Source organism: Mytilus californianus, unplaced genomic scaffold, assembly GCF_021869535.1.
Source record: "Mytilus californianus isolate M0D057914Y unplaced genomic scaffold, xbMytCali1.0.p SCAF_2, whole genome shotgun sequence".
NCBI classification, from domain to species: domain Eukaryota; kingdom Metazoa; phylum Mollusca; class Bivalvia; order Mytilida; family Mytilidae; genus Mytilus; species Mytilus californianus.
Window position 1 is genome coordinate 66,679,726 of NW_026262668.1, and position 22,644 is coordinate 66,702,369.

General features: G+C 31.9%; 1 protein-coding gene across 1 annotated transcript; it reads left to right on the forward strand.

Annotated features, from left to right (window-relative positions):
• The first annotated feature begins 464 nt into the window (after positions 1-464).
• On the forward strand, positions 465-18,611 carry LOC127728092 (PAT complex subunit CCDC47-like). Its single transcript, XM_052235311.1, has 13 exons — positions 465-518; positions 6,993-7,113; positions 7,477-7,589; positions 8,189-8,302; positions 9,040-9,214; positions 9,780-9,964; positions 11,891-11,992; positions 13,460-13,564; positions 15,347-15,429; positions 15,798-15,856; positions 16,107-16,216; positions 16,645-16,812; positions 18,091-18,611. The coding sequence occupies exons 2-13, from the start codon at positions 6,996-6,998 to the stop codon at positions 18,160-18,162; spliced, it is 1,404 nt and encodes a 467-aa protein (XP_052091271.1). The 5' UTR covers positions 465-518; positions 6,993-6,995; the 3' UTR covers positions 18,163-18,611.
• The last annotated feature ends 4,033 nt before the right edge of the window (positions 18,612-22,644 follow it).

A 22,644-nucleotide genomic window follows, 5' to 3' on the forward strand; every position in this document is an offset into this window, starting at 1 on the left:
CTATCCTGTTATTTTAACCATATCAACAGGATAGAATGTATCCGAGACTACTATGAGACTGTGTTATGGTAGTACAGTCCGGCTCAGAATTTATGCAGTGATACTGTTTTCTTTTTGGTCTTGGTTTTCAAAAAGTAATTGGACTTTTTACAATATAAAAATAAAGAGATGTGGTATGATTACCAATGAGCCATTTAACTACCAAAGTTCAAATGAAGTGTACCGGTATGTAAGTAATTATAGGCAACCGTACGGCCTTCAACAATAAGAAAAACCCATACAAGCATAGTACTGATTTCATTGATACCTTTGTTGGCAACAGCATAGGCATGCTAGTAAGTTCCATTGTTTTCACTAATTATCTGTAATTTTCCTTCTTTATACTTTCATGCAAGAAACCTGTGGGTCTTTGGGACGAGGGATAACTGTGGTACGAAAGGAACTTAACTAACGTCATCCATTGTAGCTCTCTAAAAAGAAGATTCATTTGATTGAAAAGGGGAAAGCGAGAAAGCCAGGTGCCCTATTTTTTGTGTCCTAAATACTTAAACTGCTCGTCAGTTTCCTACTTATAAATAACTTTCTTATTATAGACATCCCCACATCCTTCAGGCTGTTTTTTTTTAAGTGGCCAAAGTATGATTTATGGTAAAAGTCCAGTCGTAGGAAGGCGTCCCTATCAAAAAGTTAAAATTATCATGACGTATTATTTTTTGGACTATCCGTTTAGAGTACTCAAAAGAGAATACCCCCTCCTCATGTGGGTACTTTTAAAAATATCAATTTCAGATTAATGTATAACAATAAATTAGAACTTACTCCGTTATGAAGGCAACATTCTGACCGAATTAAGTACCATAATAATGAAGAGAGGGAAGAATGAGGATCAGTATATAAGACACTTTTGTTCACCTTTGAAAAGGTTCAAAGATAATATGTTGCGCTTTTACTTTGCATCAATTCTCCAAATGGAACTTTGTGACTGCATGGTTGATAAGTTGCGGTTTTGAATTATTTGGCAAAAAGGAACTTTCTAACTAGTTGATATGTTCCGTTGGAACTTTTCAACTAGTCACTTTGTTCGGTGGAACTTTTAAACCAGAGGGAGAACAAAGTAATTAGTATCCGGAACTTTTCGGCTAGTTAGTTCTTTCCGCCCGGATCTTTCCAACGTTGGACAGTCAGGGGTGCTACTTAAACAAGTGATTTCATCATCACTTATTTCAGTGATTTGATAAATTCAGTTATCACCTATTTAAGTGATTTAAGTGTTTTCTTTGATCTTCAAATGCTAATTTCATTGATTTTCCATATTTTCACAATCTTTTCTATAATTTTCCTACATAAATCAATTATCCCTTTTTCTTTGTATATTAATTTCACCAGTGCGCTTGGGCAGTAAGTTAGTGCGCTAAAGTTTTTAAAAGTACCCTTGGGAATTTTTCTGTAATCAAAAATTCATTAACTACTCTTACTATCAGACAAAGATCAACAATATTAGGTAACCTGATTGGTTTTCTTTAGAGTTAGAATGATCTACTTCAAGGTTATGACCTGATCTACAAAATATTCCAGTTTTTGCATATTTTAAAAAAACAGTAAAAGTGTCAGGCTTATCAAGCAAAAGACAATTTCTGCATGTACATAGTTGTTTTTTCAATGGAATTGTTGTCTTTTTACCAATAAAAAAATCAAGCTTGTGGGAAAAATATCAAGAAAATGTTATAAACACTTATTAAAGTGATTACATTTAAACTTCTAAAATTACTTGTTTCAGTGATTTTAAAAAGTCTGTGTGAAAATTTTTAATATTTCACAGCCAAAATCACTCGAGGAAGTGATTCTGAAATCACTTGTTTAAGTAGTACCCCTGACTGTTGGAACAAAAGAGCATTTACATTTACACCATGAAATTTTCTCTGAATGCAGACAAAACTGTGTAATTCTAATAGTTTTAAATCCTGGCACAACCTAGATATATACAAGTTGTATTCATTTTGTGTTTTAAAAAGAAAAATACTTTTGTGGATTTTGCTTAAACATTTTCCTTCCTTGCCACAGGTGGTGTAAAAATAAACAAAGTCATGTGAAATCTTTGAGATGTTCCCCTCAGGTAATGATTGTATTGTATCATATTGATTGATATGGACAATAGAAATCTACTCACAACAAAGGTGATTTAAATAGTGTAAATGAGTGGACTGTATCAAAGAAAACTCAGGTGTTTAAATTTCACCATCTTCTGTGGCAAGGAAAGAAAATGTTCAACAAAATGCATAAAGTGTTTTAACTTTTTAGAACATAAATTGGATGTAACATTAATTTATTTAGGTGCTGCCAGGCATTAAAACTTTTAAAATTACACCGTTTTGTCTGTACTCAGAGAAAATTTCATGGTGTAAACACAGCCATTTTTGTTAAAGTGTATAGATGAACCTTAAACCACTTAAGGTTCATCATAACAAATGGACAAAAATGGCTGTGTTTAGACCTCAAATACTACTCTGAGTACAGACTAACCTGTGCAGTTGGAAAAGTTTTAAGGCCTGGCATCCACTAGATATATAAAAGTTAAATGCATTTTGTGTTTCAGAAAGATGAAATATTTTTTGGATTTTGATAGGCATTTTTTTCATTCCTGCAGAAGGTGTAAAAATAAACTAAGTTGGGATACAACTTTGAGATGCTCCCTCTCAGGTAACAACTGTATTGTACTGTATTGATTGTCCTTGATTGGCATGGACAATAGACAGACAATAGATATCTACACAACTATACATGTAGGTGAGTTAAAGGGTGTAACTGAGTGGACAGTATCAAATGCAGTTCAGGTGTGTGTTTATTTTTACACCTTCTGCAGGAAAGAAAAAAAATGCCCATTTTTACACCTTCTGCAAGAAAGAAAAAAAATGCTGTCTGTCTGTCTGTCTGTCTGTCTGTCTGTCCGGCGTAAACATGTCGCACCGTAACTTGAGAATGACTTATCCAAATTTCATGAAACTTAACATAGTTGTTTCTTATGATGGTCAAACGATCTGTATACTTTTTAGTGAAAATAAGATTAAAACTTTTTGAGTTACGGGACTATGTAACTAAAACAGGTGTGTGTTTTTTTTCACATGTTGCGCCGTATCTCAAAAACAATCTATGATTATTGCTTAAAACTTTACACACTTCTTAGTTATATTAACCTTAAGATCTGTATACTTTTTGGTGATGATTCAAAATTTTATTTTAGAGATATTGAGTATTTTGTTAAAAAAGGGGGAGGGGTTTTTCACATGTCGTGCCGTATCTCAAAAACGATTTATGATTATTGCTTAAAATTTTACACACTTCTTAGTTATATTAATCTAAAGATCTGTATACTTTTTGGTTTTGATTCAAAATTTTATTTTTGAGATATTGATTTTTTTTTTTTTAAAAGGGGGTTTTCACATGTCGCGCCGTATCTCAAAAACAATTTATGATTATTGCTTAAAATTTTACACACTTCTTAGTTATATTAATCTAAAGATCTGTATACTTTTTGGTTTTGATTCAAAATTTTATTTTAGAGATATTGAGTTTTTTGTAAAAAAAAAAAGGGGGTTTTCGCATGTCACGCCGTATGTCAGAAATTATTTATGCTTATTGCATAAAAATTCACACACAAGACGACGGGCGTATCATGCGCTCATGGCGCAGCTGTTTATTGTAAATAGGCCATGCTATTCCAGATATTTATAATGTTTTGTACGGCTTTTTATACGACCACAAAAAAATTTTGTGGTCGTATATTGGTATGACGTTGGCGTCGTCGTCGTCGTCCGGCGTCGTCGTCCGAATACACATTGGTTTTCGCACTCTAACTTTAGTTTAAGTGAATGGATCTTTTTGAAATGACTATAAGGTTAAATACCACAAAAGGAAGGTTGGGATTGATTTTGGGGGTTATGGTACCAACAGTTAAGGAATTAGGGGCCAAAAAGGGGCCAAAAATAAGCATTTTCTAGTTTCCAGACAATAACTGTGGAACGGTGTATGGATCTCTCTGAAATTATACTACAAGTTTCCATACCACAAAGGGATGGTTAGGATTTGCTTTGGGGGGTTATGGCTCAAACCGTTTAGGAATTAGGGTCAAAAAAGGGGGAAAAACAAGGTTGTCCTGGTTAATGGACAAATACTTTAGTACAAAACATAATTTAAAGCAGTGTAAGGGAGATAAATCAAATACATCATTGAAATTATCTCCCTTACACTGCTTTTAAATTATGTATAAAGTAATGGTTAATGAACAATAAAGATAATTTAAAACAGTGTAAGGGAGGTAATCCAAATACAACGTTTTGGTTACTTCCCTTACACTGCTTTTAAATTATGTTTAAAGAAATGCATATTTATAAAGGAAGACCAGTAAAAATATCTGCAAATGTTGCATCTTTTTTTTTACAAAAAAATCCATATGAAAGATTTGACACTATATTTTTAATTCTATTATAAAATAGATTAAGTTAGCACTATGGTAAATTTAAATGGGTAATTATGGTTGCCAACTCCATTGGAAATTTGAATTGAGATTTTGACCATATCTTGAGGGAAAGAATTTTTTGGGGGAAAAAAGGGGGGGGGGGATAAAAAGAAATTGTGGGGGGTCAATTTTTTCTCATTTCAGATTTCAGAAATTAAAAAGAATTATTCTTCAAATATTATTTTTTTTTCAAATTTCAAATATTGAAAAATTTCAAGAAGTAATCTTTAATTTTACAGTATGGCGCATTAGATTTGTAAAATCTTTGATCACATTTATTTATTTGTTATGCTGAATCTAACAGTGTATTTAGATTTTTAATTTTGGGTCCAGTTTTCAAATTGGTCTACATTAAGGTCCAAAGGGTCCAAAATTAAACTTTGTTTGATTTTAGCAAAAATTGAATATATGCGGTTCTTTGATATGCTGAATCTAAACATGTATTTAGATTTTTGATTTTTGGCCCAGTTTTCCAAATTGGTCCAAATTGGGGTCCAAAATTAAACTTTGTTTGATTTCAACAAAAATTGAATATATGGGGCTCTTTGATATGCTGAATCTAAACATGTATTTAGATTTTTGATTATGGGCCCAGTTTTCAAGTTGGTCCAAATTGGGGTCCAAAATTAAACTTTGTTTGATTTCATCAAAAATTGAATTATTGGGGTTCTTTGATATGCCAAATCTAACCGTGTTTTTAGATTTTTAATTTGGGTCCCGTTTTTTTTAAATTGGTCTTCATTGAGGTCCAAAGGGTCCAAAATTAAACTTAGTTTGATTTTAACAAAAATTGAATTCTTGGGGTTCTTTGATATGCTGAATCTAAACATGTGTTTAGATTTTTGATTATGGGCCCAGTTTTCAAGTTGGTCCAAGTTGGGGTCCAAAATTAAACTTTTTTTGATTTCAACAAAAATTGAATATATGGGGTTCTTTGATATGCTGAATCTAACCATGAATTTAGATTTTTTATTTGTGGGCCCCGCTACCAAATTGGTTCATATTGAGGTCAAAAGGGTCCAAAATTAAACTTTGTTTGATTTCATTAAAAATTGAATTATTGGGGTTCTTTGATATTCCAAATCTAACCGTGTATTTAGATTTTTAATTTTAAGTCCCGTTTTTTAAATTGGTCTACATTAAGGTCCAAAGGGTCCAAAATTAGACATAGTTTGATTTTAGCAAAAATTGAATTCTTGGGGTTCTTTGATATGCTGAATCTAAACATGTGTTTAGATTTTTGATTATGGGCCAAGTTTTCACGTTTGTCCAAGTTGGGGTCCAAAATTAAACTTTGTTTGATTTTAACAAAAATTGAATATATGGGGTTCTTTGATATGCTGAATCTAACCATGTATTTTGATTTTGGACATTGGACCATAATAGGTAAATTAAAAAAATTCAAGTTCTTAGACCACATTCTTTCTGTGTCAGAAACCTATGCTGTGTCAACTATTTAATAACAATCCAAATTCAGAGCTGTATCAAGCTTGAATGTTGTGTCCATACTTGCCCCAACTGTTCAGGGTTCGACCTCTGCGGTCGTATCAAGCTGCGCCCCAGCGAAGCATTTTATTGATTTATGTTTTTTGGACGCATTTTAGCGTAACAGCAAAAATTAAATATATATCCTCTCTAGACATCTTAATTATTTGGACTAGGGGCCATGCATGCAACAGTAATTAATAATCTGATAAATCAGCTGTTTCTTGATGGTATATTGTATATATATAACAAATGTTTAAAGAAGAAAGAAGTAGACATGTATGCTGCTGCTCAAAGATGGCTGCATTATTGCATAAATGCCTAATCATTAAAAATCATCAATCAATCATGAGGAGTTAGTTATTTATTTTTTTGGATAACACTGAAAAGCCAACTTATTAGATCTCCCCTAAAGATCTGATCAAAGTCTTGTCTAGTCTTTTAATGGATCATCTTAAAAAATGCAAATGTCCACATATGGAATTAAATACTTTCTAAACCTCTTCTTCTGTTATTGCAATTATTTATTATTTAAGTATTGCCCAGATCCACTTTAGGCAGGGTTGACTTGGGCTGATCCACTTGGGCTGGATTGGTTTGGGGTCAGTACACCCTGATTATGCTGATACATGTACATGTACCATCTAAATTTGGTATAAGGAATGATTGTAATGTGCTCATTTTGTTCAAGTCCCTCTGGCAGGTTTCGTCTGATCTTGTATTCCAATCAATCATGATCAGCAAGGCATGCCAAGCATTTCAGCGTGTGAACTTTTGTTAAATTCATATTAATGCAAAGGGTATACTTAAAAACAGAAAAAAATGTTTGATGCTCCATTTACGAATTTTAAGTCATTGTCTTCATTTAAGATAGTTAGAAATGTATATATTTCCTTAAGATCCATTTTGTTAAGATTAATAACCATGTACAGTATCAGGTAGTAACTGATCAAGAAATCTTTTTAAAATGGCTTTTTCTACATATATTTTACAGAAAATGAGGCTGGTTTTATTTGGATTGTTTGTTTTCGTCATTGGAATTGTTGCAGCAAGTAATCCACATGGTGCAGATGTAGATGACAATGAGTTTGCTGAATTTGAGGAGTTAGATGAAGGTACCTCTTGTACATTATTCAATCAGATTTATGTATTATTTAAAAAAAAAACATGATAAGATTACTTATTTAATACATTGTAATAATAGTTTTCCCTGTGAACAACTGTGCATGCTGATTAGTTTGATATGGTACTATTTGAGATCCACAAAATGTAAAAAGTTGTTGCAAATTTGTCATGAATTAATATCAATTCCTTCTGATACAATATTAAGGTAACATTGTTTGCATTATTCATAACTCCAAACATTTTTCCTTCAACATTCAAATTTTTCATTGGGATCACCCACAAATGGGGATACTATTGACAATTAGAGGGAAAAAACATAATCCATGATCATGAATTTAAACATTTATTTTTAGATGAGGTTATATTTGAAGATACAAAACAAGATGAGGTTAAAGAACAGAGAGTTGAGAACAAAGTAGATGAAACAGTTGCAGAGGAAGATGAAGATGATGATGCTACAGTGGAGGTAAATGTTTATAAAACTAAGAAAATGCTGTATATATGAGATAAATATCTACAAAAAGACAAAAGGATGAGGATGTAAACTATAGACCATTGTACAGCCTTCAACAATGATCAACACCCATACTATATAGAGATATTAAAGACACTGAATAACAAAGTGTGAAACAATATAACAGAGATAAATAAATAAAGTATTTTATATAATACTATTATCATTATTATATATAGAGAGAACTACTGGCTAATAACATTAAACAAAAAACAATCACAACGGCAAGCGATGACAATTACTTGACTGCAGGGCCTTGTATACATATAGATAACAATATTATGTGTAAAAATACTGTTTAAAAGTAAAATTTGAATGTTGAACTGTGTATTCAGTTAAAAATGTCTTTATGAGCTTGTTTATTTAACAATTCACTGTCTATTTAAGGTATTGTAAAAAGATCTCATCTATGAACACACCTTGTGAATAAAGGGTATACTGTTAATTCATTTATTTTTTGTTGGTACCATTTTATGTGGATTAAGGAAAAAATTTTGCTTTATTTTTATGGAAACATAAATTGTAACTCTTATTTCTAACCTTTGCTACAGACAGAAGATGATGAATTTGAACATTTCAATGATGAAGAAGAGTTTGTTGGCTTTGATAAAGAACGTGAATCAACAAAACCAAAGGAAAAGATGCCAGAATTAAAAATAAACCAAGTTAGTACCATTTAAAAATTCATATGATGGATGTCATTTGATTTGGTGTATTTTGTTCATCGTCAATTTCCAACCGAAAAATTAATAGATCATATCAGATTTTTTACATGAATAAGCAAATTTGATTAAAAATTAAATAACAAACAAAAAATTAAATGAAAATAAAATAAAACCAGTTCAAATAGTCCTAGCAAATGAATATCTTTGAAATGATTTGAAAAACACCTTTATTGTGCAGACTTTAAGAAAGGTTTCATGTACTCATTACTTTGTCATGGTATGATAGTATAAATATGTTATAATTAGAATTACATATTTCAAATAGTGGGTTTCCTTACTATGTTAATTGATAGATTATGTGTGGTAGAGCACACATTGTCAATACTTAATTTGGAATTTTTCACAAACAAATACACATAATAAAATATGATGTCATAGAAATTCATGGTGACCTTAATTCCAGTTCACCTGGCAGATTTAAAAAGAATATATGTAAAAACTTCATTGCACCTAAATAGTTTTTGATAGAATAATGTAAAACATACAAATGATTAAAAGTTTTGTATTTTATACTTGAAAAATATCAAAATCAGATTCGAGTTTTACACAATATGTTCTTGAAAAAAAGGGAAATACCTGATATCAAAAGTTACATGAAGTGGACAAATTTGCTGACTAGCAAGAATTTATGGTGACTAGTGTTTATAAAATTTATGATGCATATTAAATGTTAATAGGTTCCACAGCATCTTAGAACAAACTGGGACAGTTTTGTAATAGAAATACTCATGTTGGCTGGACTTGGTGTTTATTTATTAAACTTCCTTCATGGGAAGAACACAAATCACAAACTCGCTCAAGCTTGGTTGAATTCACATAGACAGATACTAGAGGAACAATTCAGTATTGTTGGTAAGTTCTGGACTTTGTTATTAAAGAGTCCAAAGTACTAGTAATTGTTAAGTTTAAGAACACTGTAAAAGGAGGGACAGTGCTGTATTGGTTTTAATGTCATTTGATAGATTAATCCAGACTACTTAAATTGACAGATTTCTGGAGGAACAGTTCATTAATGTCTCGGAGCTGTTGTGCGTTTGAAGTCCGTTAATATTGGATAGTTTTATCCTGTTTTAGAATATTACATAAATAGTATAACAGGAAATACCAAAAATATTGGACAGTACAACAGACTGCAGCAGCTAGCTAGCAACAACTGACTCATCAGAGAAAATATATGTACCAAACAAACACTTATAAACAACACATGATCCAGATAGCATTACTTGATACAGGAATGCAAAAGATGTGGTTAAACTGCTTTCATGTGTGAAAACCTCCCCTTTATAGATTTAGACCATAAATGTAAAAAACATAAGAACCATGATGATTTGATAATGTGAAAAATATTTACTGTGAATTGTTAAGTACATTTAGTATCCATATTAATAATTATGATCTTCATTGTTTAAATTTTTAGGTGATGATGGCACAAGTAAAGAAGCTCAGTCAGGCACTTTTATAAAAGAATCTGAGAATGTTTATGCTTTATGGTGTAGTGGTAGATCCTGTGTGGAGGGAATGTTGGTAGAGTTAAAATTAATCAAAAGACAAGATCTCATCAGTACGATTGCAGGATTTATGAAACCAGTATCGGATCAAATTGTAAGTTACCAAAAAACAAAACAACAAAAAACACATATGTACCCTGTAGTTGTCTAAAAGTTTGTATTGTTTCTGTATTTTACAGTTAGATTGTCAGGCAATTTGTGACAGTATTTGTAAGATTTCTTTGTCAGATTTAGTTTATGATTTGTTGATACTGTAAACGAACAAATTTTTGCAAGCAATTTATTTTAGAGACTTTCACGAATATGAATCATGTGAATATGTAAAACTTTGATCTTCCCTTATGTAAATGCATCAAGAATGTCTGAATAGGAGAAAAATCATGGAAATAAACCACTGAGAACTTGGCTTGAAGGGACCAAATATGAAATTAAGTGTCCACGAAAAATAAGTTGGTTTACACTATTATCCCACAGCTGTGATTTTTGCCAATGCTCAGATATTGCATGATCAACATTTAGCAAAGACTCTGCTGAGATTCCTTCTGTTTTGAAGTTTCTGTCTGTCATATATCCATTGTCCTTGACCTCATTTTTCATGGTTCAGCAATTAAGAAAACCTCTAGTTTTTTGCCAAGTGAATTTCTTGTGTGCATGTCCACATGACGGATCATCTGACATTAACCTCATTTTCATAGTTCATTGGTCAAAAATAAGTTTTCAAGGTTAGGTCCATTTACTCAGTTACTATTTGCAATAGGCCAACTATGTTTGGTGTATTAAATAGATTGATTGTGAAGTGTACATGTCCATCTGGCAGGGTTCATCAATCATTGATAATGTTTAGTTATTTGACACTTGTAGTAAATCTTAAAAACTTTTAGCATGACTTCAATCATGATAAGTTCAGCAGGCAAGACATTTCAGGGTGTGGGGTTATATTAAATTGACACAGAATTAAAAAAATTACCAAGTAACTTAAATGTGGCATATATTCTTTTTATTTGAATAAAGGGAGAGGCACTATATTTGTGATATAATTAGGAAAGCATACTCATGGGCGGATCCAGGGGGGGCCCGGGCCCCCCTTTTGTGGGAAAAATTTGGTTGATTATATAGGGAATCACTGACGCATGACTGGAGCAGGCCCCCTTTAGGTCAGTCAGTGGGCCCCCTTTCTGGATCCGCCACTGATACTGCAAATGTATATTGTTCACTGAGACTTGTACTTTTAATTTAAAAAGCTTTCGTTAATGTTTATATTGAAATTGACATAAAAATGAATGCAAAAGTCTAAACAATTATGACATCATTTTGAAGTGAATAAATCATTTTGTTGATAGCAGCAACATGTGAATGGATGTGAAACAGAAATTATTGATAATAGGCAGCTTGTCTCCTAAGGTCAATTATATTGAAAACTAATTTATTTCCCTTTGAATAGGCTATTTTCTATGTCAGCATTGTGAATACATTTATCTGTTTGTTCTTTTATATTGACATGTTTATTGGGTTTTGCCAACAAATTAGGCTTTTCTGATTAACAAATTATCTTTGAGAATGGTAAAGATTAGTCCCTTAGGAAATACTAACAACATTTGTATTAACAGAGTTTTATTCATATATGTTTGTCCTCTCCTACTCTTATTATAGTTAAATTACAGCTAAACAGATTTGGTTTGTTGATGTGGTTCATAAGTGTTTCTCGTTTCTCGTTTTTTATATAGATTAGACCGTTGGTTTTCCCGTTTGAATGGTTTTACACTAGTAATTTTTTGGGGCCCTTTATAGCTTACTGTTCGGTGTGAGCCAAGGCTCCGTGTTGAAGACCGTACTGTGACCTATAATGGTTTACTTTTATAAATTTTGACTTGGATGGAGAGTTGTCTCATTGGCACTCATACCACATCTTCTTATATCTATTGGAAATATGATTAACTGTAGAAATACCATTATGTTTCAAATAATGTATTTGTAAGTTTTAGTAAGTTGTATAATCATAATTTCTCTTTATTTCAATTAGATGGTACAGGTAGATATGGATCCCAAGGTGATGGATAAGTTTGTATTTGCTGTTGCCACAAAACGTTCCTGTGCCAAAATACACAAAGACATGGTTGATCTTGTAAGATTATTTGTACCCTTAATTGATACCTAATTAAGCTACTCAAATAAAATACTACATTGCTGAAAGAATTGTGTTTCAAGACATAGATTGTCCTTTTTATAACAGGCTATCCTAAAAAATTATAACTTAGCAAATTATAATATTTCTATGTTCATAATTCAGTTGAAAAAAAACATTGTCTGATTCAACAAATAAAAAACCAACCTTTCCTTGAATTATTATAATAGTAATCTATAAACAATTTTACATATACAAGATTTGTACAAGGGCTGAGTATTTCTCCTGTTTCGTACCAAGTACAGATAAATTTGATATTTTCGTACACTGTACAAATATTGTTTTTATCCTGCAATTTTACATTGAACTTAAATGTATAGTTGTTTTACTTCCCAACTGTTAATTTTGTTTTCGAATGAAATAGACATGACATAGACCCCGTTTACACTTGTAAAAAAGATTGATCTTTCCTGAGATCAATCTTAAAAAGATGGATCTTTAGTCTAATGTAAACGAGAAAGATCGATCTTCAATCGGACTTAAAAAGTCCACCTCCAGAGGTGGTATTTGAATCTATCTTTTCTTCAAGTGTAAACTTTTAAATCGATCGCGATCGATCTTTCTTCATGTGAATGTTATATTTAGATATGAAAATAAATATGCGCATGTTCAGCGCCAAAAACACAAGTGTTTAAAAACAATGGATGGGATAAGAAAAGTAAACATAGATTCCGCCGTTTTTGGATAATTCTTCTGAATCGATAAATTCTTTTTCTTTGCTGCAAATCCTCATCTTCAAACGCATTGATAGTCTTCTCACATGTCTTCGTTTAATGACTTGTGATGTCTGAACCAGAAAGATAATTAATAACTCCATACGAAATTCCAATGATCCAACTATTTTCACCATGATTTTGCAGTGTGTAATAGTCCGAGCGAGATGCAGAAGTTATTTTACTATTCTATTTTTACGATTATTTGTTTACGAAATGAAAGTTAATAAGGTCAGACCGGTTCTTTTTATGTTGCAGTGTAAACGCACTGATTGAATAAGATCGATTGAGAATGATCTTGCTTGTGCAAGTGTAAACGAGAACTGGTCTCTTTTAAGATCAATTCAAATAAAGATCGTTCAATTTCATACAAGTGTAAACAGGGTCTTAAACACAAATCACGATGAGGACCTTAAATTGAACTGTGACGTAAACAGTAATTTTAACATAATCATTCCCTAGCAATAGAAGTATTATATCAGGAGACTGAAATATATACTATATGTAGATCGCTTCCTGTTATTTGTACACCTGTTTTGTTACAGTAGAAAGGTTGATTGCATGATAAATTCAATGTTATTAATTGTTAAAAGTCAAGGATTATACTTTATAAAGAGTGTTTAAAGATCATGTTCTGATTAGATATAGTTTGAAAACCAACACAACTTGATATATTCTGTGCTTTTTGTTTTAGAGCCAGTTTACTGAGAAGAAGAATGGAGAGAAGTATGATCTTAGTAGTTCTTATCAAATATTGAGTGAGATAGGGGAGGCAACTGTCAGTGTACTTGATAAAAAGGTATTGTTAAATAAGATGTGGTAATATTACAGACAGATGCTGATTTAGGGGGCCCGGCCCCCCTTTAGGAGCTTCATATATGATAAATGCATAGTTTTTTTTTACATTACTCCATGTACCAAATGTTGGCTTGCCAGGAGGCCCCTCTTTATCAAAATCCTGGGTCAGCACCTGACAGAAATATTCTTAATAACTGATACTTTGTCAGAAATGTAAGAAAATTTTGTGTTAGTAGTTATTTATATAATGAGCATGCTGTCTGTATAAAAATAAAAATTTGTGATAAGATTGTCAATGGGAAAACTAACCATCAGAGACTAAATGATGTGGATGTAAGCTATAGGTCACCTTACAGCCTTCAACAATGATAAAACCCATACTGCAAAGTATGCTATAAAAGGCCGAGGCATGACTAACAGTTCAAACAAAAAAAAACATCATCCTGAGTTTATGCCAAAACAAAAAACCAAAAAACAAATAAGGTTGAAAGCAATTACATGTATTGTACTAATTACTAATTTAAGCTAATTCCCCATTTTAGATTCAAAAGAAAAATGGGTCATTACAATTTTCATACACCAAAATGATAGTAATGTCCCAGCATAGGTATATATCCATTATTAAAAATGTTGTGTATGCTTTTGACAAGCGTACCTGGAATTCTTCAGATTTGGTAATAGTGAACTTTTTGTCCTGAACTGAATATGCTGCTGAATGTTAAAAAAACAAGAATTCAGTAGTTAATTTAAACAGGCCAAGACTTTACTTTTGAATTCATTGTATTTCAATTTTACCAATAATAAAAGTAACCCTCATTTTTCAAAATATCAGATCAGCATCTGCATTCAATATACAGATAAGGAGATGTGATATGAATGCCAATGATTTTAAAATTCCTGATTACAAATGTTGTTTGATTTTTATGCCCCACCTAGGTGCTTTACGTTTTTTTCGGTCTGTGCGTCCGTTTGTCCTGCTTCAGGTTAAAGTTTTTGGTCAAGGTAGTTTTTGATGAAGTTGAAGTCCAATCAACTTGAAACTTTGTATACATGTTCCCTATGATATGATCTTTCTAAATTTAATGCCAAATTAGAGTTATCACCCCAATTTCACGGTCCACTGAACATAGAAAATGATACTGTCCTGCTTCAGGTTAAAGTTTTTGGTCAAGGTAGTTTTTGATGAAGTTGAAGTCCAATCAACTTGAAACTTGGTACACATGTTCCCTATGATATGTTCTTTCTAATTTTAATGCCAAATTAGAGTTTTGACCCCTATTTGACGGTCCACTGAACATAGAAAATGATAGTGCGAGTGGGGCATTGCCGCATCCGTGTACTATGGACACATTCTTGTGAAAAAATGAAAGGAATCAGTTTTAATGGGTCAGGGCGCAAAAGAGTATCTTGAACTTTGAGTCGTCCTGACAACAAACATATTTTTTTTGTGAAAATATATTTTCAGTTGTAAGGAAAATATCTACTGTTTAAAAAAGTCTAAAAATAAAGAATAATAAGAAGTCATATGCAATTCAATGGTATGAAATTAATTCCTTGATGTTTGATGATCCAAAACCTTTTCTTATCAAGATTGAAGAAAAAAAGTTTGCTCAAATAAAGAAAAACTCTAGATATTGAAAAAAATCCTGTAAAATAGTACCATTTTCAACAATTTAACAATGTAATTATTGCTATAGTTACAACAGAAAATGTGCATGACATTAAGAATTTTGCTAGGAGAGATATGCAGGCTGTACTGTGTAAAGTTTTTATTTCATTACAGGTGACTAGTGTTCTAAATAAATATGAAGGTCTGGTGGAGTTCATGCATTTTTCTGATCAATACAGTGGACTAAAAGCTCAGGAGTAAGTAAGAACGAAAGATTAAACTGAAAATAGGGATTTGGCATACAAAATGTTTCTTGACTAAGATTATGAGCATCACAAAAGTGTACAATGAAAGTAGATGTTGAATTATAAATGGATTTCTAGAAAGTTGGTTAATTTTTTGTAGCCTCAAGTTTTTATACAACTATTTTGTTTTGAAACCTATATCAATTAAATCACTAAAAATTGTCATTTATTTTTTTAATAGTAATGACAATAAAATATTTATTATTTTGTTAAATCTATTTAGCAATAGACACACTAATGAATATTTGTTGCTAAAAAAAGGGAAATTGAAAAGTCTTATTGCTTTTTTTAACATTGATATGATATAAACTTTTTTCCAGTGATAGCCAAACCTCAAAACTTCCAGAGGTCAAGCCAGTACTTACTTTCTGTTTCAATGGTAGGTATTTTTTTCTGGAAATGTTTACATTTCAGCTTATTTATAAATTTACACCTGTACAACATATTAATTAAATATACAAAAATAGAAGAAGCATTACATTATTTACAGATACCAATATTTTATATCAGAAAAAAAAAACTACTTTCAATCCAAATCTTATTTTGTCTAATGTTAAAAGTGTAAGATGATTTTATAAATATACATTTAAAAAAGGACATATATATTTTTTTTTCAAATACATTTGCAGTGCCTGGTAAAGGAAAATGTAAACCTGCAGACATGGAAAATATGTTACCACTTCTTAAACTGGTTCTGTACTGTGTAGATAAGGTCAGCCGACTTCAGTTGGGAAAGGAGGTGAGATATTTGTGATCAGTAAATTTAACTTTGTCAATTATATAGTATAGGCAATGCAGTTGTGGTACTGTCAACATAATTTGTTGTCAATTATATAGTATAGGCAATGCAGTTTTGGTACTGTCAACGTAATTTGTGCCGCCTAACAGAAGTTCCCCTGGAAACTTTGTTATAAACAATGCCATAATATCTGTAACTGTTGGAACAACTTATTCTATACCCAGTATTTCGTAAGGAACAAATACTGTAATATTTGTTACAGTATTTGTTCCAGTGAAAATATTATTGCAGAATATTTTTTCGACCTGGAACTTATATTATGAAGTAACTTTTATATCATGACACCACATCTATTTGTGATAGGTAAATTTTACTCTGAACTGTGATCAATAAATATATTAGTTAAGTTAATGTTTCTTTGATATCAGGCTAGAGCAAAAGCAGACAAGAAACGTCAGAAGATGCAAGAAGTTTTTGAGAAAGCAACCCACCAACAACGTCAGGAACAAGCTCAGCAAAGACGTGAAGAGAAGAGAAGAGTGGAGAAAGAAAGGTTAATGGCTGAAGAAGATCCTGACAAAGCTAGAAAATTGGAGGTAAAAGCTTGTAAATGATATTCAGAAACATGTTCACAAACAAGTAGATAGGAATGTAAAAACTGCACTTTTTTCAGAACATTTATTCTTGACACTCATGATAAAATGCAATCATGCTGATCAGTTGTTAAGGAGAATGCATGGCAACATTTTCTATACAAAAAGATAATACTCTGGATTCATTTATTTTCATTGGTAGCAATTTTCGTGGATTTAGGATAAATTGAATTTCATGGATATTTAATATCATGGTTTTTACAAAAGTCGGCATACAAGCCTAAAAAGAATACAATCTTTGTTTAACAGTTAAATTTGTGGTTTACCTGTAACTATGAAATCCTCAAAAATTTATATCCAATGCATGATAATGAATCCAAATTAATGCATATTTAATTTTTTTTGGGAAAGTGCAACACTTTGCCATTGATAGTTTCCGAGCATGCTTGCAGATTATTGTTACAAAAAATATTTTTTCCTAATGCTTTTATTTTTCAACTTTTGGTTACAAGGCTTAAAGATGTGTAAGTGCTTTGCATGCATTCAGCTAATTGATTCATGTTATTTTGAATTTATTTAACTGTTAACTGTATAACTTTTAGATATAATATACAAACCATTTCACATAAGATGATGTGGTTCTGTAATAGCATGTACATGTTTTTGAACAGGCAATAATTTCCCTGATTGATTTAATAAATATTTCTAAGAGTTGATATGTATGTCTTATCTAAAGTGTAATAGATAGATCACTGGTCATTCAATATTTTTATAACATGTAAAAAAGAAATAACAAAAGAAGACAAAGATGGTCTTTAATGAAAAGTAAATGTCAATTGTCATGCTTTCTGAATGGAACATGTAATTGACCTTTACAGAAAATGCAGCAATGGTAAGATTAAAAAGTAGGTTTAGAATCTACTAGAAATTAAAAATGTTGCCAGTGATTAAGTTTGAAAGTTTACATTAATAGCAATATCTTTCTCTTTTGTAAAAAAGTAATAACAAAAATACTGAACTCCAAGGTAAATTAAAAAATGGGGAATCCATAAAACCAGACAAAACCAAATGTTAGACTACATCAACCAAAGAAACGAACGGAAAACAACTGTCATATTCATGACTTGGTACAGGTAATTTTTTGGTTTACAAGTACGAAAAAAGCTATAAAGTTATCGAAACACATACTTTGTCTGCACCTTTGTACATTCTAAAATTGCAGTTATTGTAGAGTAATGCAAGCATTAGGATTTATTTCTATCTTTTTTAATTTTTTTGTAGGAGAGAGATAGTAGAAGAGAAGCTAAAAGGAAACAGCCAAAAATGAAGATGATGAAAGTGAAGGCCATGTAGAAATGTCATGTGACATATTGTTTGGCCTTGTAGAAATGTCAGTGTGACATACTGTATGGCTATGTAGAAATATCTCTGTGACATAGCTTATAGCTATGAAGTAATATCAACATGTCTTGATGTATAGCTTATTTTGTTGTCCTAATACACATAGATTTTTATCCTGTTTCATATTGCTTTCTATGGTTTTATTTCTAATCAGTGAAAATTCATTTCATTGGCGCTACACATTTTTGCATTTTTTGACTGTTTTATCATAGACACATATGTTACAAAGAAACACTTTGAGACAGTAATGATTTGTATTGGATAAAGTGTTATGAGTCAGCTGTTCCTTTTATATTCAGAACTGATAATAAGTGTCACAATAATATATGTATGTCTTTTTGTATATAGTTTACAATAAATGTGATCAGAGATTTTAAATAAAAATATTTTACATGTGTTCATTAATGAGTTATCTCAATACAGCAATCCTTATTAAATAAGAAAAAAATCATCTTAGATCTGCATTTGTAGTATACCGTATGTTTGTGCTGATTATAATATCAGTATTCCTAATATGGCAACAAATAAAATTACCTAGTTGAAAATAATGATAAAGGATCAAAATTCATAAACTACTATTGTTTACAATATTGATAAGAGCAAGAACACATTCCCCAAGTGTCTGTGAAATAGGCAATTAGACAAAAATTTAGGAACTGCTTTGACAATTACCTGGAGGACTAATTGCTAGCAATTCATTTCATTTATGATTATATTTAAGGTTGATGGTTAATGACCATATTCACCATCTTACATGGTCAGCACCCTTGCTAGAAATAGAAAAAAGGTTTAAAAAAAAATCACTAAAAAATTTAAATCATTTGGAAGACCAATTGCTACTTAACTTTTGTTAAACCTCAACCATGTTCAAACATGGCTGTGGTACTGAAATGGTGGAATATAAAAGCAAATGCTAGAGAAGGAGGTTATGTACCAATTGCTACCAAAATGTGGCTAATTTCTAATTAATACATACATGGTCCTCTTTTCATTACTGTCAACTGAAAAACAGTACACTTCCATCATATCTAGAATAAATTCTCTCAATTTTGAAATCCAGTGAAACATTTCAGATTATGGGGGTTGGATAATTAGGGCCCCGCTTAGTGGCAGGTCACCCTATAGTGATCAGTGTGTCCTTCGGTCCATAACAAATTGTGTCTGCTCTATATCTAGAGAACCGTTATAACTCATTCTTTATACTTGACATGTATATTAACCAACACCAGAGGGTGTGTCATAATGTTTGTACAATTCCTAGGTCAAAGTTCAAGGTCAGTGGGGCCCACAGAGATGGCTCCCATCTCAATGATGTCCAGTTGCTTCAGAACAGCTCTAAAAGTTTTATAGTTTGTTCTTATGTTGTGCTGTTACATCACTATCCTAGGTTAGGGGAGGCTTCAGTGCCAGCAAACATCTTTAACCCCACCCTTTTTGTTTGTGTCTGTCCTAAGTCAGAAGCCTGCAATTCAGGGGTTGTTATCTATGGCTGTGTATCATGCTTGTATTTTTCATTTATTATTTTGTACATAAATCAGATTGTTAGTTTTTGTTAGTAAAAACTGGTTTACTTTTTCATGTAAGGCCCTTTGTAGCTTCCTATGTTATATGTGTTTTGTTTATTGTTGAAATCTGTTTTCAGTACCCTATATGTTTTAATTTCTAAGTTATTTGGTCTCTAGTTGAAAAGTTGTTTCATTGGCAATCATATCATCTTTTCATTTTTATAAAACATGAGACAGTCATTATATAAAACTAAGGATATGATTGCCAATGAGATAACTCTCCACCAAAGTTCAAATGAAGTGGATGTTAGCAGTTGTAGGCAACCATATGGCCTTCAACAATGAGAAATATAAACATACTGTTTAGTAGCTATAGGCCATAAAAGGCCACTGAACTACAGGCTCCCGACTTTCGGACAGGCACTTTAAGAATGTGGCTCTGGGACAGTGATGTAACGGCACAACACAAGAACGAACTACAAAACAAAAAACGAAAAACAAATATTAGAAACAGCAATTCACAACAATGCTCAATTATACACTCCGGACTTGGGACATGCACATATAGGATGTGGTTGGGTTAAACATGTTTGCTGGTGCCAAACCCTCCCCCTAACCTGGGACAGTGGTTTTACAGCACAACATATGAAAAAACTATAAAAATCAGTTAAAAATGTCTTAACTCATCAGATCGATTCAAAGCACAAAAACATCTAACAAAAACACAGACCAGACTTGGCAGATAATTTTATACACCCCTCACGACAAAAAAGACACAAAGTACAGATCTGAGAGTACTCCCAATTATTGACAGCTAGTTCAAAGCTAATAACAACTAATTAAATATCATGTATCTAAGACTAAAGTTGACAAATTGGCATATATCCAGGTGAGGCTGTTATATATAATATTTCTTTGCATTGCATTAAGATAGGATGACAATTCTGCATTATAAGAGGGGAGCTGTCGATTGGTAATTTTACTGTTTCAAATATATATTTTGTTGCTCCTCGTGCTGATGGTCAAACTTCCTATCTATGTCAATCCAAATTGACAGCAATTTAGTAGATTCTTCAATTACATTATTGTCCTCTTTGAAATGACATGCCTTCTTATGCTTATTGAAAGTGTTTTCACTTCATATTGCTATAAAATGGACATCTTATATGTTACAAGCAATTACAGCTAAAATATAACACAATTTTATCATAGATGGAGATAATGTTGAATAGTTTGTTAAATGAATGAGAATTTGACCTTCCTCGACAGAGATGTGCATATGGAATGAAAGTTCAGTGCAAACGAAAGAGTATTACAGTTAACAAATTTCATCAATAACTGTGTTACCAAGACCTATATTTGTCAGTGTTTGCTGTGATATTCAGTTATCGAAATATCCAGAAACTCCATACCTTAGCTGTTTTTGGCCAAACTTTTTGGAATTTGGATCCTCAATGCTCTTCAACTTCGTACTTTATTTGCTATTTAAACATTTTTGATTAGAGCGTCACTGATGAGTCTTTTGTAGACGACCCGCGCGGCTGGCATACAAAATTAGAAGTATGGTATCATTGATGATTTTTTTTGCAACTACTGGGTTGATGGCACCACTGCTGGTGGAGATTTTTCTCCCCGGGGATATCACTGGCCCAGTTATCAGCACTTCTGTGTATCATGAATTATCATTGATATGGTCATCTCAATAAATCAACTGTTTACAAAACTCTGAATTGTTTGAAATACTAAGGATTTCATAACCCAGGAATATATTATCTTAGTTGTATTTCAATTGGTAAAATCTTTCTCAGGCTGAATATTTGGTCCTCATTACTTTTCAACTTCGTACTTTATTTAACTTTTAATTTGTTTATGTCCCGCCGTAGGCGAAGGGGACATTAAGTGTTAACCTTGACCGTCCGTCCTCCCGTCCGTCCCATTTTCGTTTCTGCACTCTAACTTAAGTTTGTCCCATTCAAATTTTATAAAACTCATACACAATGCTAAGAACCACAACAAGCAGACAGGGTTCGAATTTGGACAGTGAGTCATTTACCGTTTTAGAGTAATGCTCCTTTTTAACTTGGAAAAGTTTGAGCGGGGGGATTCGTGTCCTCAGACACATTCTTCTTTTTTTTTATTAGACCGTCACAGTTGAGTCTTTTGTAGACGAAACGCGCGGCTGGCGTACAATATTATAAGCCTAGTATCTTAGATGAGGTTTATAGGTAAATGTATAAAAGCACTTCGGACGCATACAATTCATAAAGAGTTATTTTCATTTTTGTTAACACTTCGTCGATACCGGTGCTGGTGGACTATCAGTACTTGAGGGGATCATCAGCTCAGTAGTCCGTACTTTTTTACTTACATGATTTATACCATTCAATTCTTAAATTGTTCGTTTATAAATTTATAAGTCACAAAGAAATGTATACAACTATTACAACTCCCTCAGGTAAGCAGAAATAGCAGGAACTTTGTTTAGAGGGCATGAACCTTTATTTGAAATCGAAAAAAGTTTTAAATTGTACTACAAAAAGGAAAGACGATCAATTCACATGAATAAGAAATTGGATTGTATTAGGGTAACCTATCATTCATGCACTTTGAACAAAGACAAATAACTTTGTATTGTGAAATCGAAATGCTGTACTGAAAAAAAAATATAATTTGTATCTTTGGCAACTGACCAATAAAAAGAATTGTATAATATTGACAGGTTTATGTATTTCTTTTATTTTCTGCAGATAAAGGTCGACCATGTTTCAATGATTACTGACAATGAAATTATTCGATACCAAAAGTAAAATGATACATGATTGAAATGAAAGGAATCGTTTTATAAACCATTTAAACATTTGAAGGATCTCCGAGGGTCAATCAATATCCACAAAGACAATAAAATTATACTAAGTAAACCATTCTACTT